Below are 21,455 nucleotides of genomic sequence, written 5' to 3'. Positions count from 1 at the left end.
GGCTCGCGCATGTGATTCATGTGTATTGTTCTCCGCATTCAAGGGGTTCCTTAATATTTCAGCGGTTTTCATTATCGTTAGCCGTTGTATTTTTGCAGCCTTTCCTCTGATTCCAATTTCTCCCATTCTTTTTTAAAAGATTTTGTGAATTGTTCCTATTGCTTCTACTATAATAATAATAATAATAATAATAATAATAATAATAATAATTATTATTATTATTATTATTATTATTATTATTATTATTATTATTATTATTATTGCGATGCTTGTCGCTTCGGCCGTTATCATAATGACCCCCCTTTAAAAGGAAAGTACAATATTCAAAATTGTTAAGAAATATTTGTTTAAAAAAAAACAAAAATAAATTGGTGTCGGTGCAAGGAAAAACCTAGCCATATTCTGATTGGATGAGAAAAAAAGCATGCCCCATTCTCATTGGATAAAAGTAATATCGCTAACCAACAAAAAATAAAACAAAATGATGGTTATATATTTCAGTTCCAACGAAAATTTTTCATTAAATAAAAAGTCAATTTACAGTAAAAATATTGAATTACAATGTTTATGTAGTTCTCCTGTTTGTTTTAATTCACGGCCTGTGCCGAACTAATATTCCACTGCTGATTATATTGAAGGACAGCATCATTTTAATTTTTTGGTTATGTAATGAGAAGATGCGTGTTGATGTGAGGGTTGATATTTTCAATTGCCGTCACGAAGCGTAGAAAACAGAATCCCAAATGTTGTATGTCGCTAGCTGTTTGCTTGTATCGATTTTTTCTCGATTCGATTTACACGTTTCTAGCGTCGACTCTAATCTATGCAATCTCCTTCGGGGAGTCCTCTGAACCGTCAACTGTTCCATACTTGCCACTCCTTAACTGTCGCAAAGTCAATATTGTCCGTAAATTGTCCCGCATAGTTGTAAACTGCCGCCAAACTCATTGCTATTGCTAAAACTTCCTGTAAACTAACTCTAAATGTATTGAACTCTATTGCCCGGTCATTTTTACCAATCTCTGCCACACCTTGATTAACTCTCCTACTCATGCTAGTTGTTATTATTATTATTATTATTATTATTATTATTATTATTATTACAATAATTATCACCATAATTTTATTATCATTATTTATTCTTTAAGCGTAACGTGTCCAGATCATTTTTCCCTTCTCCAATTTTCTGAATAGATTTTTCAATAAATGCTTTAAAATTAAGTTGTAATGATGTTTTCTTTAAGGCGGCAATTTTCCGTTTCACAAGTGAAAGAATGCGAAACGAATAATCGTTGCATTTCACATAACATTTTATAAGGCAATATAATATTTTATATGTTTATTTACTCTGCTTATTTAAAGAAAATATCAATACCTGTGGAGAGGTAAGTAGTAAGTTGTGCGAATATATATGGTAATTGAGGTACACCCAATCTTTCGCTTTTAAAATTTTATCATGACGAATCTTTACGTGGATGAAATGTAGAAAAGTATATGTAGGCTTAGTGCCAGATATAATTTAGTACTTACTACATGATGATTGCAACGTCTTGTCAGACGAGTGCCACTCCCTCAGACACTTACAGTCCATGAGCCGGAAAATGACTTCCATCGCCACAGGACCATTTTTATAGACAAATGCCTGAGGGAGTATCCATACACAGATGATGTTACAGAGTCTTAGCTTTGTACGACAGCTAAGTCTCTCTCTCTCGGTTCAAAATGTTGAGACCCAGCAACAAGCAAGAGCAAGATAGCCAGCAACAAGTTAAACTGCAGACCAGCTTAATGCGGGTACTGGTCTCCCGTTTTATGGTTTTTTAAATAAGAGATTTGCTTCTCCTAGAAAGGTTGCCTTCACCATGGCTTACGGGAGTCCTCTCCACCCCAGCACACACATACATACACACAAACACACATGGTGCTAGTTGGCTGTTGACCCCCAAAAAGGGTTCATTCGCCCTTTGGAAGGTCTTGTTTTTAATCCTTCAGGGAGACTAGCCACCCTCCTCACCAAACAAGTCTGGTGGGGGAACCAGTTTAGTCGCCGGTCACCCGACCATGAGGCAGGTAGTACTGGATTACATGGTACCAGTAGCATATGACATGACCTGACTATAACTTACTACATACATACATACATACATACATACATACATAATGATGATGATCGCAACGTCTTGCCAGATTAATGCCACTCCCTGGGGCACTTAAAGTCCATGAGCCCAAATGCCTGAGGGAGTATCCATACAAAGATGATGTTACAGAGTCTTAGTTTTGTACGACAGTTAAATCTCTCTCTCGGTTCAAAATGTTGAGATCCAGAAACAAGTAAGAGCAAGATAGCCAGCAACAAATAAAAACTGTTGACCAGTTAACGCGGGTACTGTCTCCCGCTTTATGGTTTATTTAAATCAGAGATTTGCTTCTCCTAGATAGGTTGCTTTCACCACAGCTTACGGGAGCCCTCTCTACCCCAACACACACACACACACACACACCCACACACAAACATACACACACACACACATATATATATATACACACAAACAAATATACACGGTGCTAGTTGGCCGTTGACCTCAAAGAAGGGTTCATTCGCCCTTGGAAAGGTCTTGTTTTAATCTTTCAGGGAGACTAGCCGCCCTCCTCACCAAGCAAGTCTCGTGGGGAGACCAGTTTAGTCGCCGGTGACCCCACCATGAGGCAGGTAGTACTGGGTTATATGGTACCAGTAGCATATGGCATGACCTGACACATACATACATGCATGCATACGTACATACATATACACATTTAGGAGAAAGAAACATCCGATGTTTAATAAATACGTGTGATTGTATAATAATATTTTCAAAATAATATATATATATATATATGTGTGTGTGTGTGTGTGTGTGTGTGTGTGTGTGTGTGGCTCCCCATTAAAAGGTACCAAATTTGTAAAAGGGAAAATTATTACGAACTTGTATTTAGGTAAAAATGTCTTTTCGTATGAATAATTGAATTTCATTCAAATGTATCGCAAAACAAAAACAAATAAATAACATCTACATACATACATACATACATACATATACACATATATGTGTATATTTTGGCAGCATGTCATTATTCAAGCATGTCTGTTTAAACACAACAGAGTTACTTTTTCCGATTTTCTGGATATCTTTGCCATTCCCTGAGCGATCTTTTCATCCGTAGAAAATTGCGTCCTAAAGTGTTGTTCGGCTACATTTTTCTCAAGCGGTGTATATCAGTGCATCCGATTATCATGAGGAGCGATTGTTGTTTCGTTGTTGCTGTTGTTGTTGTTTTTGTCGTGCTCGTTTTATTTCCTTTGAGCATTGGTGTATACATATATATATATATACTTTTTTAATAAGTATGGCTTCTAGTAATTTTAGTCGTCATGTGCAATTGCCATATTAAGGGATTTTAGTATTGTTAGTTAATATGTTCCTAATGTCGGACAACTGTAGTTTTTTTATCATGGGATGTTAGGTTTTGTTTTATGGTGCTATTTTCAGTGCGGTGAGTGTTTTTGTGGTGTGGCCTATGTATCAGATGTATGAGTTTTTAGAGTAGGGTCGGAGACATTCTCCGAAGGGGCAAATAAATTCATACACTACATTAGCTTGGTTTAGTGTGGTGCCAGTATTATTATTGTTTTTAATTATGAAATTGAAGGTTTTAAATTTAGTATAATTTATTATTAGTTTAATCTTTTTGTTCTGGTCGGTGGATCTGGGATATATTTTAATAAGGTTAGTTATTCTTTTTTCGTCTGTTTTGTGGTTAGTGTGTAGATGATTTTAATATTATATTTGGATGGTGCCGTTTTTGTTAGGGTTGGGGGTCTATGTTTTTATTGTAGAGTGAGTTTAAATAGAGTTTAATGTGCTTATCGACGGTTTTATTTGGAAAATTATTGTTGACTAGGGTTCGTTTTATGTTTGTTAATTCTTTGTAAAATATTTGTCGGGTTGATGCCATATTGTCTGAGCGGTGAATCAAATTTTTTATAAGGGTAGTTTTATATTTTTCTGGGCATTCACTATGGTAATTTAAGAGTATTGCATTATTGTTGGTTGTTTTTTTTTGTAAGTTAAGGTTACGTATTTAGTAGGGTTGGCGGACTCTACTAATACGTCGAGAAATGGTATTTTATTATTTATGCTTTATTGGTCCGTGCATAAATTTAAGTACAGAGTGTGTTTCTAAGTTTAGTTTGAGTTTTTTAATGCCTTGTACGGATTCGGCCGCAATGTAATATACACTAACACACGCACCCCCCCCACATATATATATATATATATATATATATATATATATATATATATACATGCATGCGTTTGGACAAAGTTTGATCCTTGTAATTTTATAAACCCACCTTAGCAGCTGAAGAGTAAAGTGTCGCCTAAGCGGCCGAGTTTAAATCCTGGCTTGAGGTAGTTGCTAGTCAAGGAACACTGAAGAACTGTGATACAGTGAAAGTTCTGTCTCTGGATTACTACCTATATATATATATATATATATATATATATATATATATATATACACACATTTTGTAAGATAAATATTCTTTGAAATAATTTCCTCGAGAATTCTAACACATTTGCAAACCAGAGAGTAAGATAATTACGCAATTGCCATGTTGTCGAATCAGGTCAATGCAGATGGCTTTGATCATTGGTATAAATGGAATTTAAAACTATTGTAATATATTTTGTATGTATTGTTATTACTTAAACATATTTGTTTATAACTTTTCTCTTTTAGATTATCAAATCGTAATCCATACATTTTCTGCATTATTCGGGCCTATTTTGACGCGAAAACGACTTTCATTTGTCAACAGAAAAGGAATCATCTGCCATCATGATAATGCTCGTCTTCACACAACACCTCAAAGCAAAGATCTATAAGAATTTGGTTGGAATATATTGGCCTATCCGCCATACTCTCCTGATCTAGACCCTTCGGATTATCACTTATTTTTACGAAATGATATTTACTAGGACATCATGAGTGGAGATTATGAACCTCAGTTGGATTCATATTTAACGTTAAAACCTAAAGAAATTCACAACCGCCACATTTATAAGTTCGTGAATAGGTAGAATCAAACTATATGGAGCAACGCTTATTTTGTTATGAATATCGACTTTTAAAATCGCAGATATTTACATATTTACGATAACATTTAAAATTTGCAAAAACTGATGTGTAAATTTATTTAATCACCTGACAGTTTTCCTTGCACACGTTGGTTCGAATGTTGAAAAAGGTTCAGCAGCTGTAAAGGACAGATGCCGTCTATCTTATTCAAGAAATCATCTTTCAAAGGAAAGAATGTTATCTCCCCACACAATAGATGCACGTATCACTGTTCGTGCATATGTACATTCCTGTATGTATGACTGTGCGTGCTTACGTATGCGACATAAGTAGGAAATGATTCACGCTGTGTAGCTTGTTCCTCTTTCGATAAAATCCTAATGGCTATTATGTTCAGAGCTCGTGACGAGTTACGTGAAACAGGAATTATCTGACACTGACAGCATCAGAAAAACCTGATAACACTTAATAATTACTTACATTCACCATTGCTCTCCATACGTGATGCTGTGTTGACTGTGTCCCCGAACAGACAGTAGCGAGGCATGATTAGCCCGACAACCCCAGCTACACACGGACCTGTTAAGAAAAGAGAGAAGATGCAACAAATTACTGTTTATATTAGTCAGTGCATGCATTTATATTGTACTAGCAGGGGTGCCCGGTGTTGCTCGGGTGTTTGGAGGTGTACGCTGTGCAAAAAAAGCAAAAAAAAAACCCAGAAAATTGGTTAATTTTTAAAAACTTTGACCCCTATTATGACCCCTTAAAATTTATTGTTTCGAGCTCAAATCACTTTATTAAGTTAGATCCAGGTTCAAGGAACCTATATCTAAAATTTCAAGTGTCTAGACCCAAAATAGTCGGAGAAGTTTGGTAGAGTTCTTAAAGCTCAAATCCTTGAAATTTGACCCCTTAACAGCCAAATTTCTGGCTGACACCCGTCACATCGATTTTCCCAAATCTCAGTACCCGGTATTTCAAATTTCGAGTCTATAGACTAAAAATTGACAGAGTTATTGCGTAGGGAAATGTACACAGACAGACAGACAAACACACAGACAGACAGACATACACGTTCACTTTTATAGATATATAGATTAGACAGGGTTTAGACATTGGACCATATTTCTATGCAGTACCCTAAACTAAAACACATATTGAAGCTAGGACTATTTAGCTTTGGGGCATCTGTTCAAAGGAAAACCTTGTGTAATTGTACTAAAAAAAATATTATTATCGCCCCCGTTCTATCTTCAGAGACAATCGATACCCTTTTTAAGGGTAGCTGCACGTGTAACTGTGAAGCAAGAGTTACGCAGTCTATTGCAACGACTCTCCTGAATCGACATGGCTTGATTTCAGTGGCAAGAAATCCAAGACGACTAGAAGCAATGCCGAGATATACGGAGACCAGATATAGCAACTGATATTCCCAAACAGTCACCCATTTAGTATTGACCTGGCTCAGTACGTCCAAGGATGGAATACTGTTGCCATATCTGGGCAGGAGCTGCTAAAAACAGCCTTTCGTGCCTTGACAGAGTACAAAATAGACTTCGTGGCTTAGTGGGGGATGCCCTTTTCTCTATCCTGCAACCTCTCTCCCAAAGAAGAGACGTTGCGAGCCTATCTTTGTTTTATCGTTATTCCATGGTAGGTGCTCATCTGAACTCCAATCTCTGCCCCCTCCCCTCGCCAATCTTTCACGAAAAACACCCGTCTAGCTGAATCCACTGTCAAAAATTTCCCCCACTCTATATCTGTGCCTAAATCAAAACGCGGATCCCATGAACGAAGCTTCTTTCTTAGAACTGCACGCCAGTGGAACTCTGTTCCGTCTGCCTGCTTCCCACCGGACTACAACTTGGATGTCTTCAAGTCCAACGTTAACAAATTCCTAATGAACCGCTTCCTTAAGTAAACACTTCATCAAATCTCAACACTAACGTAATGTACTTGCAATAACCCTTATCCCTGAGTGGCTTCCGGGCCTTGATAACTGGTGATCACTGTGTAAAAAAAAAGAGATGCTTAACTTGTTGATAAAGCGAAAGAGGGAGGGAGTGAATAAAGAGTGATAGGAACTATGTAATAGGAAAGTTGAGAAAGGGTGAAATGAAGCAAAAACTGTAAGAAATTGCTGAGTTGCTTAGTTAATTACAAATTACAGTTATTTAAACCAATTTAAATGAAATTGTTATTGTTTTTAATATAACGGAATTCTCAATCATAGGAATACTTTAGTGCATATATTTATCTCTCTCTCTCTCTCTCTCTATATATATATATATATATATATATATATATATATATATATATAAAATAATGTATGTAATCACTCCTACAATAATTAGCCGATCCTTTTGACATTTGAAACACAGCTACTACGCATAAGGGGTATACATGTAGTCTATATCTAGTGTAATTTAGTTTCATGCCACCTAGGTAAGAAAGGTGTGGAAACCATTTTTGAAAATTCAGATGCCTTCGATTTTCAAATTGTAAGAATAGAAATTGATTTTAATTCAATTTTAACATCATGAGTAAATGATATTCCACAAATTCCCACTTGTTTGGAATATTCTAAATGAGTTTGGGGGCATAATATGGGTTAAACCTCCCTTTTGAAAATTGAATTATATCAGATTTGCATTGAATTTGATCCATATTCGTTAAAGCAAGACTCCCTAAATATCAATTTCTTCTCAAAAATCCTTAAGCAAAAACCTTATTTTTTTTTTTTTACATTTTTTAGGGATTTTAATAAAAATTTGAATAAGAATTATAAACATGAGATTTAGTAGTATTATATTTTCATTTTAATCTTCATAAAGTGACACTCGTTTACCTGATACCCCTATAATTAATTTCCCCCACTCTTTATCTGTGCCTATGTCTAAACGTAGATTTCATGAACAAAGCTTCTTTCTTAACACTGCACACCTTTGGAACTCTCTTCAGTTTTCCTGCTTTCCAGCTGATTACAACATGGTTATCTTCAAGCCCAATGTAAACAAGTTCTTGATGAGCCGTCCCCATAAGTAATCCAATTCACGAAATGCCCACTACTAATGATTACTACGATATTGTCTCATTGACTATTGTGCACTCATTAACTCTTATCCTTAAGTGACCTCCGGGCCTTGATAAGTGGTGACTTCTTTTGAAAATAAAACAAAACGTAATCTTCATAACAAAAAAAATATAATTGCATTCTTAAATTTGCCTAAAACATCATATAATCGTAACAACCAAAGCTGCATAAATACATTAAACAATATATGTTTTTCTTTAAATTTTTATTTTCTTCCTTTGAACATTGTAACGCTGGATATGGGGCAGCCAAACCAGCTACCAACATTGCCCTGCTTTTTATTGAAACACACCGAGAGCTCTTTTTAGTATCCTGGTTGTTCCCTTAAGTGCAATTGTCTGGGACTCTTTGGCACTTGACTCACCAGGAATATTAGTTAGGTAAGACTTCAGGTTCTTCTTCATAAGCCCCATGGCACCTATAATTACTGGTATGATTGATATCTCCTTAAGATTCCAGTTTTTTTCATATCATACATGAGACCTTGGTATTTGGTCAGTTTCTCCCTTTCAGCTCTGTTAAGACCTCCATCGTTAGGATATTATATTATATATCAAACTAATCATCATCATCATCATCATCATCATCGCCGCCTAAGATCAGTTTTAAGAAACAATGAAAAACCATATATGGGTTGCTGTACGTGTAGTTATGAAGCACAATCTTCAACCACACCTTTTTTTTATTCAAGTCGCATGGTGAACGGCGGAGGACCATTAAGAACTAGGCCGAGATAAACGAGAACACATATATTCTCAAATGGTCACCCAATTTATTACTGACCAGACACAATGTTGCTTAACTTCAGTGGTCTAACGGGAAATGGTGTGTCGATGTGATTATCCTGTATATATTAAACATCTATATCACCGTTTAAACAACATATGTATTAAATTACATCTCATTCATTAAACCACTTATACGTTATCAAACCGTCTTTATCGATCAAGCTACATATTACCCATTGGTATAAATTGTAAGTCTAATCTTTCACACGACAACTTCACTTTTACTCAGTAGGGAAGCACGTGACATTTAGGAAAATGATTGATTCAGTGGATCTTAAGCGAGCACTGCTTTAACATCGTGTCAATTAAATTGATTATTTGCCATCTATTTAACTGCGTTCATATAAAAAACAGAACTCCCTGATAACGATTTACAGACTGTGGTTACACTAGATGCACCGTACTGCAAAGGAAAATGTACCGGGTTTCTTATCTAAGATAAGTGTGTTTTGCTTAACTGATGCGTTCAGAGTTCCATAAGCTATCTTCTATGATAGAAGAAAATTCTCGCACTATTAATATACATATTTCCCATTAAACAACATACATGGTGCCCCCCAAATACAACAGCTAAATGGAGGCCATCTAGAACATATGCTGTAGAACAAAAAAAAAAAAAAGGCAAATACCTTAGTGTTTTGATGTGATGTTTTGAATATAATAAACTAGTTATGACCATAGTTTCATTTCATTCGGACAAAACACTACGAAACGGGGCCTAATTAGAGTTGGACCCGTTTTGGGGGGTCACTCTGTATTACCCAATATCATACATAATGTAATAAATGGATGGATTCCGTTCTGGTTTTAATCGCATAAAACTATCTAAACAATTTTACAAAATATAAACATAGTTATTTAAAAAAGATATGCGATTAAAAAACGCAACATCAATTGAAAAAAAAAAGTTTACGTATTTTTGTATATTTTTATTTTAAAGGGGGTGAAAATATAAACTGAAATTATAGGTTACTCTAAAAAAATTAATATTTTTTAAATCGGTGACGATCGTAATAGACTGCGCAGGTTTAAATAAAGTATATATATAAATAAATTATATTTAAATACCATAGATTTAAAACAAGAAAACGTAACTATAGTTTGGAAAAAACGTAAATATGTTAGAATATATATATATATATATATATATATATATGATTAGTTTTTTTTTGGAAAAAGAATTCCAGCAGCGTGCTCAATTAAAAGGAAAATCCAAATTATAAGAGCGTATTTATATTTTGTGTACAGAAAGTTGTTAGTTGAGACAGGTCATTGGTACCGTCGGTTTCAAGCCCGATAATAAGGTCCGTTTAAGGTATCCTTATCAAGCTCTCTTCAGCCAATATTCGTCTCTGAAGAGAGCTTGATAAGGATACCTTAAACGGGCCTTATTATCGGGCTTGAAACCGACGGTACCAATGACCTGTCTCAACTAACAAATTTCTGTACACAAAATATATATATATATATATATATATATATATATATATATAAACAATTTTTTTTTTATATATTTTGCCCAAATATATAAGTAAGCGGTTTTGAAGAGTAACGAAAATAGTGTATCAGTTTTTTGCTTGCATACCTACATTTGCAAACCTGCCGCCATCTTTGAAACTTAGGGCCTCGTTTTATGCACTATTCACACTATTTTTATTAAGCGCATGGTGCTACTTAGATAGAGCTTAATTTTATAAGAGGAACAACCTGTGTGAGTAGTTTGTAGCAAGCTGTTTATTTACATTATATTTAACATTGTGTAAGTGTGTACGGTTGAGTGATTAGAAGGCCAGGAACATAATTCCACAAACAAGCATTCTGAAAAAGAAATAAGAGTAAAACATTTCTGTATCTAAAGAGAAGGGATGTTATCGTGTTGCTGATCAGTTAAATAATGAAGACGACCGGATTTTGTTTTCGAACAATTCATTTTAAAATATTCCAAGCGTTTACCTTAACAACAGCAGTTTTTTTAAAAAAATGAAATTTTGTATATAATTTCTAGGAACTCAAATTGTTACGTACAAAATAATCCTGTTATATAGCGGGGGTGTTTGTATGTGTATATGTGTTACTATTGTTTATGGTGTTCTTCACTATCTTAATTATTTGTTGTATTATCTGCATACTTGCTGTACGGCCCCGCTTTGGTCGTGCCCTATGTACTGTTCATAAGTTCATGTGCATATATATATATATATATATATATATATATATATATATATATATATATATATATATATACATATATATATATATATTTATATACATACATATATATTATACACATACACATAGATTTTGACCCATTTCCAGGTAACCTACATGTAAACTTTCAAGTGTTTAGATCCCAAATTGGCGAACGAGTTTAGTAGATTCTGCAATGGTTGACTCTTTCAACTTTGACTTCTTGGCAGCTAAATTTTCGCCAGAAAACTGATTAAAAAGCTTGCTGCATGTCTGAATACTCTTTATGTAAAATTCTAAATGTTTAGACACAAAATTGGCTGAGTAGCTTGGTAGAAACCGAAAAGGTACAATCTTTTGAACTTTGCCACCTTGGCAGCCAAAATCTGACCAAAAAGCTTGCCACATGTCTGATTACATTTTTTGTTAAATTTCAAATATTTAGACCTGAAATTGGTTGCGTACTTTGGTAATGACCGAAGAAGTAAATCTTTTTTATAATTTTAACCCAAATTTGGACCAATTATCATTTATTTTGGGGTCTTAAACCAAAAGAAAATGTTAGATCCATATTCAAGTAACCTACATATAAAATTTCAAGTGTTTAGACCTAAAATTGGCGTAAGAGTTTAGAAGAGTTTTCAAAGGTCAAATCGTTGAACTTTGACACCTTGAGAGGCAATTTCCTGGCAGAACACCGATTAAAAATATCTCCCCAAATCTCAGTATCTCTTAATTAAAATATTGCTCTGTAGGCTAAAAATTGACGGAGTAGTTTTGTAGTCAAATGTACACACACAGACATACACACAGACAGAAATACAATTTCACTTTTATAGATATAGATATCTGTAACAGTTTATTTACTGTCCGTGATCAGACTAAATGTTCTTATGCGTTCGTGTGTCAGACATGTATTTCGACATAACTTTCTTCTGCCGACTCTCTGGAGGATTCCAACTATTTTGGGAAGTTGAATCTTTTTTTTATTGGAGAACGCTCCTCAAACATGACCAAGACGTCGTAGATTTTCTATAATATTTTATTAAACTTCCAAGGTATCGTAACGCGGAAAGGTGGAAGTTGATATCTGGTTGTAGGTTTCTCCTATGCTTACTCTGAAACACGTCATCCCGTCATCATGAAGAGGCGTTCTCACTCGTCTACTCTCCTCCATGTATTCTTTCCAACCCACCCGATATGTCCAGCAAACCGGAACACGTGACAAATGATATGTCACCGGTTAGCTGTTCAAAGCCTCCAGTGCAACTTGACCAGTTCACCAAGTCTGACTTGTTTTGATAACCTTATCAAAACATAGCTCCACATCTCTTGCTTACTTGTAAGATAGATAGATAGATAGATAGATAGATAGATAGATAGATAGATAGCTAATTCGATAACTGATCGATGGACAAATAACAAATAGTTTTTTGCTCGTTGCCAACCATATAACAAAATGATATAAGGGCAAAAAATGATAACGTACGTACGAGCACGAAATGTCTTTGTTTAGTACTATACAAACTAGCGGGACCTGTGGAAATTCCATAGGAGACTGATTCATATGTAATATATTGATGTTGCCTTCTGTAGATGTTCAGCGTAAATGGAGACGCTCTGATATTATTGTACCTATTTACAATGCCTCCCCACGGGGCAGAGTTAGACACCAGGGTCGTTTTTTGACGTGGAGAAAAGGTACAAAAAATAAACATTGTCTCAGTCGTGAAGGATTTCTCCTACACTGAAAGAGAACGAGAAATGGAAGCGCCGCATCTGAAGAACAAATACTACACTTTGAAGTATTTATTTGCTCCCCCACCGAGCAAATAAGGCACAATGCCGATTTTTAAAGTGAGGAGTGAAGGGGAAACGGGGACCAACTCCCCGGGGAGTTGGGGAGCTGGATAGTGACAATTGGTATGAAGGGTTTCTCCTACATTGACCAAGGTCTTATATGTGGAGTTGCCCCCACATATGGTCTTTGCTTCAGTATCTGCCGGAACAGATACTACACTTTTAGGTATTTATTTGCTCCCCCAGTGAGCAAATTAGGCACAAGGCCGATTTTTAATGTGGGGAGTGAAGGGGAAATGGGGACAAACTCCCTGGGGAGTAGGGGAGATGGATGGTTACAATTGGTATGAAGGGTTGCCCCTTCATTGACCAAGGTCTTATATGTGGGGTCGCCCCCACATATGGTCTTTGCTTGCAGTATTTGCTGGAAGAGATACTACACTTTGAGATATTAAATCCTTTATTCATGTTAAAACAACATTGAAAATCAACAATGAACAAAATACTTAGGCACATGGCCAACTACTCTTTGATCTTGATCAAAAGGGCAATATTTTGATAAAACTGCAAAAGTACTTATCCGTTAGCAAGGAAGCCCGGCGTAGCCAGGCCGTTAAATACGCTTAAATATAATATTTTAATTCTTCCAGATTTCGTATATATTATTATAGAGTTAATATTGTATCGATGTTTATAAATTATAAAATTTCGATTTAAATATATATATATATATATATATCTATATGATTTGAGTTCATCAGCTTAAATCTAAACCGAAACCAACTCTTATGAAGAATTCTTGATAACATTATTTAAAAAAAAATAGATTACTGTAGTGACATTAGCTATAATCGAAACCAAAATCAAAACTTATGAGAAAATCTTTAATTAAAAAAAAAAATAGACGACTTAAGTGCCATCAGCTATAATCGAAACGGAAAGTAAAGCGTATGAAGAATTCTTGGTAAAATTATTTATTACAATAAATGGAAGAACATAACAATTAAACGACCCGGATGTAAGCGTGACACAGAAAATAACACACACACTATCGTATTAATATATAGATTAACTAGACTTTGTGGAAACTACAGGGCAATTTTTATATGTATTAAAATAATTTGCCTTTACAAATGATGTTCCTTTTATAATGATGGCTATCTGTCAATATTACGTTTTCGAATTAATGAGATGAGGATTGGTTCATTATACTAATTGGATTCTTCGGGCGAGTGTTCTCAACTCGAATGTTATTTTCACAACATTTCAGTAGATTTTCCCTTTGAGCTTATCTGGCAAAGAGCAGTGGCGTAACGGATAAATTACTTGATGCAATTCAGTTATGAATTACACGCTTCTTGGTGATTGAAGTGTAAAACTTCAGTACGAAAAACACTAAACATACAATTACCAATACTTAGGGCGAGTCATGGTTGAGGAGACGAGAGCATGCTACTCCCGATTATAATTAAATAAGATTTTCGTTCGAAATTCCGTGCCCATTCCCGAGTCCGACATAAAAATTTCTGAGTTATGGCAAGATATACTTTAAAAAGGGTAGAGGTTACATCGACCAAAACGTTGTGAAAATAACACTTAATTTAAGAATAGTAGTCCGAGAAACGCAAATAATGCGAATCCTTCAAGGTAAATAAAATTTAAAATAACTCATTCTTCTGGAAAAAAGAGTGGCTATTTACAAGTTCTTTTAATAAAAAGAGCGATACGATTTTCTTTTCTTTATGTATTAAAAAACGCACTCATTTAATTCTTTTTAAATCAATAAATTTTTAAAGTTTTCTCATCGTAAAAACGTGTCGCCAATATAGTCTTTAAATAAATAATACGAATACATCTTGTCATACGTATTTATTTAAAACTAGCAAGATCCGTGTATATGCGTTGCCTAGTGGAAAGATCGCATAAAGCAAGAATAGAGTCGTTAAATAACCCCTCCTAGCATAAAAAATATGATAATCCAACGCATTATTGTAGAGAGGTAAATTGGTTTTATTTCATAAAGTGGTTGATTAATGAATGTTTGAATCCCGACTAATAAATATAAATATAAATACCATATAAGTTAACGTTAAAAAAATGTCCATAACGGCAAAAAAACGTGCATTACCACCTCCCCAATAAAGGACATTATAATATAAACAATGGAACACATCAGATAGATTTTGAACACGTCTCTAATAATGGGTCAATTAAAAATTATTTACCTTAACGACTTCACTGTAATTACCAATTAAAATTGATGTGATTGGGCGACCCTTTAAAAAAAATGAAAGTTCCCTAACATAGTTCTGTAAGTAATATAACTCACCTGAGTGAATGCCGATTCGCAAGCGAAGTACCTCATGTGGTTTGTAGCTAATCTTGAAGGTTTGTATTGCTGAAAGCAAGTGTAAGGACATGGAAGCAATTTCCCCCGCGTGATTGTCACCATTTCGTATTGGAAGGCCGCTTACCACCATATAGGCATCGCCAATCGTCTCCACTTTGTAGACGTCATAATTGCGTATAATTGAGTCGAACAGTGTGTACAAATCGTTCAACAAGGCCACAACCTAATTGAGAAAATCAGAAAGAATATTAAAAGTACATGTTTTCAAAGGGCTGCCACAATAGACAATACAAATATGTATGCATATATATATCAATATATATATATATATATATATCAATATATATATATATATCAATATATATATATATATCAATATATATATATCAATATATATATATATATATATATATATATTGGCAGCAAGTCATTTTTCAAGCATGTCTGATTGAGTTATTCGGTTTTGTGGCGAATCGAAAAGTTATCCAACAAAATTGGAAAAAAGAACTCAGTTGTGTTCAATCGAACATGCTTGAATATATATATATATATATATATATATATATATATATATATACACATATATATATATATGTATGTATATATATATAGAGAGAGAGAGAGAGATAGCCAAAGAGAGAGAGAGAGAGATGGTGTTTGTTTTTGTTTTAGCGATATGTTTTGAACGGATTCAATTATTTAATAAAGTGCATTTTTACCTAAATGCGAGTTGGGAACAATTTTCCCTCTAACCAATTTGCTACCCCCACATGAAGAGCGACATATGTATTATTTTTTAAAATATAATTATCCACTGACACGTGTTTCGTCGTCTATGACTCACCAGAGCGGCTGCATCCAGCGAGACCCGACATGGGGTCCCGATTTCGGGTCGCGCTGGATGTGGCCGCTCTGGTGAGTCGTAGACGACAAAACACGAGTCGATAGATAATTATATTTTAAAAATAATATATATATATATATATATGTATATATATATATAATATGAATACTATAAATAATATATATATATATTTTTAAAATATAATATATATATACATTATATATATGTACGTATATATGTATATATATATATATGTGTGCGTGTATGTGTGTGTGTGTGTGTGTGTGTGTGTACCAAGTCAGAGGTATCCAAGAGTGAAAATTAATGAATTTAAACGAAGTTATTAAGAGTGGTCAATCAAAGAAGAGAAAGGTGCATTTTTATTAGTGTAGACAAAGTTAAAATGCACCTAACCTGAACATGCTAATGTTTCGGATAGATGGTGGATTAACGTCACTAGTCCTTGTCAGGCGACTTAAAAAACGGTTACTTTCTATAGCAGTAACCAGTCCATAAATGAAGAAACGAACAAGTTATGTTTACTTGAAATAAAATGTTAAAGTTTTTGGGAGGTGACTAACGGGGCATGTGACATATTCACTCCAGACAGTCAGAATTAGGGCAGACACAAAAAGAAAAAAAAAATGGGAAAAAGTACGGACAAAGAGGAAAGAGAAAAGGCGTAATTAAAGGTTATCAATGTGAAGAGATGGAAGCTACTAGGAAATACTTAGGAAGATGAGGTAGGAGTATGGGTAGAAGTAAGCGGTTAAAATAGGGTGAGAGAAGTGTATACAAACAAATGTTGAAAATATGGATGGACGAAGGCCCACCCATATCTTCAACCTTTGTTTATATACCATGAGAAAAATATTTTGTTTATATATATTTTATTCTTGTTTATTCTTGTCATCTTCGCCCACCCGTATCCTCAATCTTTCTTTCTATACACCCATCTCCCCCTCTTTTAACCGCTTACTTCCGTCCACATTCCAACCTCTTCTGTATAAATATTTCCTGGTAGATGCCATCTTTTCATACTGATTTTCTTTGACGCCTGTCAGTTCGAAAATTAAACAAAACATATACAATCATTTTGTACTAATTTTATTTTCAAAAATGATTTTTATATGCCGTCTATTAACCTAACGACATAGTACTTACGGATATTTGAATACGATATTTTTCAGTCTGTTAATCCTTTCAATTACGCCTTCTCTCTTTCCCTGTCCTTTGCTTTTTCCCCTTCTTTTTTTTTGCGTCTGCCCTTATACTGACTATTTGGGATAAATATATCACATGACCTCTCACCTTCTCCTTTAAACTTTACGATATTTTAAGCGTAACTCCTTTTTGTTTTTCTTAATTTATGGATGATTACTTTCGTGAAAAGTAACCATTTTTTAGTCGCCTGTCGAGGACTTTTTGTGTTAATGAAGTATCTGTCCGAAACATTAGTATGTTAAGGTTAACTACATTGTAAATGTGTTAATATATATATAACCATACAATATATATATATATATATATATATATATATATATATATATATATATATATATATATATATATGTGTGTGTGTGTGTATGTGTGTGTGTGTGTGCGTGTGTGTGTGGAGGGAGGTGTGTGTGTGGGTGGGTTGTTAGATTGATATATTGATTTCGTTAATGAAAATATTAACTAGGAAATAAAAATACACACATATATGTGTGTGTGTGTGTGTGTGTGTCAACACGACGGTTCTAGGTTGAATCCTCTGTAGAGCACTGTCGTAAATAATCTCACCCGCTACTTAATTGGCTGAAAAACGCGAAACTCGCAGTTTGTTTGTTTACAAACAGGCGGTTTGAGCACTGTAAACGTGGTGGCGGGTGTTTCTTTAAATAAACATTCGGGCAGGTTATTTTCGGGCACCGCTTCTGTGGTCGAGTGAGAGAACTGCCGACTGTCAACACGACGGTTCTAGGTTCAATCCTTGGCTTGGGAGAGGTGCTAGTCTAGCGGCACTGATGAGTTGTGATACAACGAAACAGGTCTGTATGTCGATGACTACAAATATATATATATATATATATATTTATAAAGATAGATATATATAGATAGATAGATATTTTGGACGTTAATCTGACGACGATCTCACAATTTTAACAGATCGGTCCAGATTTTTTATGGAAAAAGTGGAACAGATAGACTGACAGACATAGATAAATATAAATAGAATCTTTATCTTATCTTTCGTTAGTAAATTAGTAGGCGATGCATAATCATCTGAAAGATTCGTTGTGGCCTATATAATCAGTAGGGCTATGCCAACAGAATATTCTTTTTTATTCTTCTGACTCTCAAGTATATTTCTGAGACAGTAAGACACGGTCAATCAACCGAGAACCACATCAGTCTATATAAAAACATATAAGATATTAACGGATATATACTCAAGAGTCAAAACAATGAAAAGAATATGCTGTTGTCACAACTCTAATGATCAGTCATATCATATGTTAATAAACACTGTATAAAAGCATAACTGCGCATTATTGGTTAATCCTATCTTCAATTAAACGCCATTAATGTTTCATAATCTAGTTAAATTTGGATATGTATAAACTTATACATTGATTTGAATAGTTGTTATTAAATTATTGAGATTTTATTTTCCTTAACGCTATATCTATAAATCTCTTCATGTGTTTACGTCGTCAAAAACGGTAAACCCGAGAAGGTCACAATTGACAACATTGGGAATTCTCCCCGAAACTTTGGCCCAAAAGAGACCAGCACATGTGAACTTGATCCGAAGCTTGATTTAAAGAAAAAAATATTTATGTCTCTAGCGTATCAAGCGATTTCGTATAATTTAGTGCGGAGTAATTATGTGGACGGATGTGATTGTAGTTAATGTTTTTAATAAATCCAATTTGTATTCATGACACTTTCGTTGGTTATTCATTGTATATTGTTTACCTATATACTATTATAGGCATTTTGTTTAACAGGCATTCCCATTCCGTGTCAGAGTAGAATGAATCGATACACCAAAACAAAAACAGAAAAATGTCGCAAGTTAGAGCGTTACGGTCGCACGTTGTCTCATTGCAAAGCCTGGGCATATCAACATATAAATACATTGACTGACAACACGCGTGGAAAAGAAGAATGAAATGCGAGGGACTTACTTGCATAGGAGTGCTTTCTGCTGATATGGCCGTGAAGCCACATATATCACTGAAATAAATCGTAACTTGTTGGTAGCTCTCCGGTTCAACTGGCTGACCTCGCTTTAGAGTCTCAGCAACAGGCCTGCGAATACGAGAACAAATGAACATGAGAAAAAAATGACTAGAAATATAATACTTATCATTACAAATTCAAATGAAAAAAAACACACACAAATATATAGATATAAATATAAAATTAATAACTAAATGGTAAGTGGCAAAAAAAAATTGAATAAAGTAATCAATAATACTGCAGAGGAAAAAATATTTTTAATATCGTTTTTATCTGCTTACATATATTTCCACTATCGGAGCGGATTAACGATTGAGAATTTTGTCAGACTTTACAGAATTGCAAGTTTAGGAATAATAATAACTAAGAAGATAAAAACGGTAATAAAATATATGTGTGCGTGTGCGTGTATGCACTTGGCAGAAAGTCGTTATCAAGGCACGTTTGCTTAAATAAAACAAAGTTTTCTTTCTTCTGCAATTTACTGTTGATTTTCTCGGTCTGCTGAGCAATTTTCTCGTTTCAATTAGTAAGTTGTGTATTAAGTTGCCGAGTAATTTATTTTTCCGCCATTTTCCTCTAGCACTTTCCATCATTGATCGTTGTCACGAGCTATTCTGTTGTCGTTAAATAGGTTTTTGGAAGCGTATTTATATATAATTATATTTTCATTTGTATTTTGTTGTTTAATTTTATTTAGTTAGTTATTTGGACTTAAGTGTCTGTAAGAAGGTATATATATATATATATATATATATATATATATATATATATATATATATATATATATATATATATATATATATATATATATATATATATATATATATATATATATATATATATATATATATATATATATATATATATATATATATATATATATATATATAGCAAACGTGTTTCAATGACCCCCTAGCAGGGAAAATCACGTCATCAGGCCAAAAACCATCAACGAAACTTTCAATAAAGACCATCCCTTTATATTAAAGTCAACTTTACAGGGTTGAACCATTCTAAAAAGAAAGAGGGGTACTAACAACCTATATCAAAACAAATATAACCTATTCACAAAATAATGTTAGGGTTTTCAAGGTATAATTTTGAAGCAGATTTATTATAAGTTTGCATTAAATTTTCTAGCTTTAACCATTATAATTATAATTTTTTTCGTTTGTTTTGTTAATACGGATTTTTAGAACTATTACTCCAATATCAGAGCAATTCATAAATTTTACTAAGTTTTTTCCCACTTAAATTCGAGATATAAATATATACATATATTACTAAACTATATATTTAGCGCTATCTCTCTATATAATACAAAAAGTATCGACATATATACAAACAAACGTGAAAATTGTTATATATACAAATTACTCTTATAATATGGTTAAGTATATTAGTAACTAAGTCTAAAAATTTCAGTAAAAATTATTTTTATAAAATTTAATAGATTCTTCGTTAAAAATTTAGCGTTTAAAATAGATTTAGGCGTTTAAAATAAATAAGTAAGTAAATAAGATTTAGCGTTTAAAATCCTGAAATAAATAATAAAGCATATTACAATATATAAGTCGATGGTATGATTAATTCGTTAATATTCTTATAATTTTTTTCAGTGAATGTATTTGGAAATGTTTACAGGAAATTGCTGTTTCCTGTTTAATGTTCAATAGTTTCTCCCGGTCTTTAAAAATCGTTATTTCTAATTTTTCATGAAGGCATAAAAAGCACGGTTACATACTTTCGATCTTCTTATGATCCGCCATTCTAATTTTTTAGTTTTATTCTCCTTTATTAATTTCCAATATTGAAGTGATAATGATGTGTCTTTTTCGTATTTTTGATTAGTAAAAGAACTTTTATGCCCATAGAATCTTTCTTTAAAAGTTGCCTGCGTACTACCTATATAAAATTTTATATCACTAGGATTTTCCTCAGGGAATATTTTAGCCTGGTAAACTACTGATTTCGTAAAACATTTATTATTCATGGGACAAGTACTAAGAATTTTGCAGTTACATTTTTCGGTAT

General features: G+C 33.7%; 1 protein-coding gene across 2 annotated transcripts in view; it reads right to left on the bottom strand.

Annotated features, from left to right (window-relative positions):
* Positions 1-21,455, bottom strand: part of LOC145285923 (guanylate cyclase 32E-like) — a 1,316,276-nt gene that overhangs the window by 18,561 nt on the left and 1,276,260 nt on the right. For both annotated transcript variants that reach the window (XM_080134424.1, XM_080134425.1), the window contains 3 exons: positions 19,364-19,487; positions 15,323-15,566; positions 5,602-5,700 (listed from right to left, as the gene is read on the bottom strand). In XM_080134424.1, coding sequence (XP_079990550.1) covers positions 5,602-5,700; positions 15,323-15,566; positions 19,364-19,487 — 467 coding nt within the window. The remainder of the gene's footprint in view (positions 1-5,601; positions 5,701-15,322; positions 15,567-19,363; positions 19,488-21,455) is intronic.

Source organism: Euprymna scolopes, chromosome 10, assembly GCF_053919585.1.
Source record: "Euprymna scolopes isolate OS-2025 chromosome 10, ASM5391958v1, whole genome shotgun sequence".
Taxonomy (NCBI): Eukaryota; Metazoa; Mollusca; class Cephalopoda; order Sepiida; family Sepiolidae; genus Euprymna; species Euprymna scolopes.
Note: the sequence above shows the minus strand (reverse complement) of the source record. Positions and strands in the feature narration are given on the sequence as shown.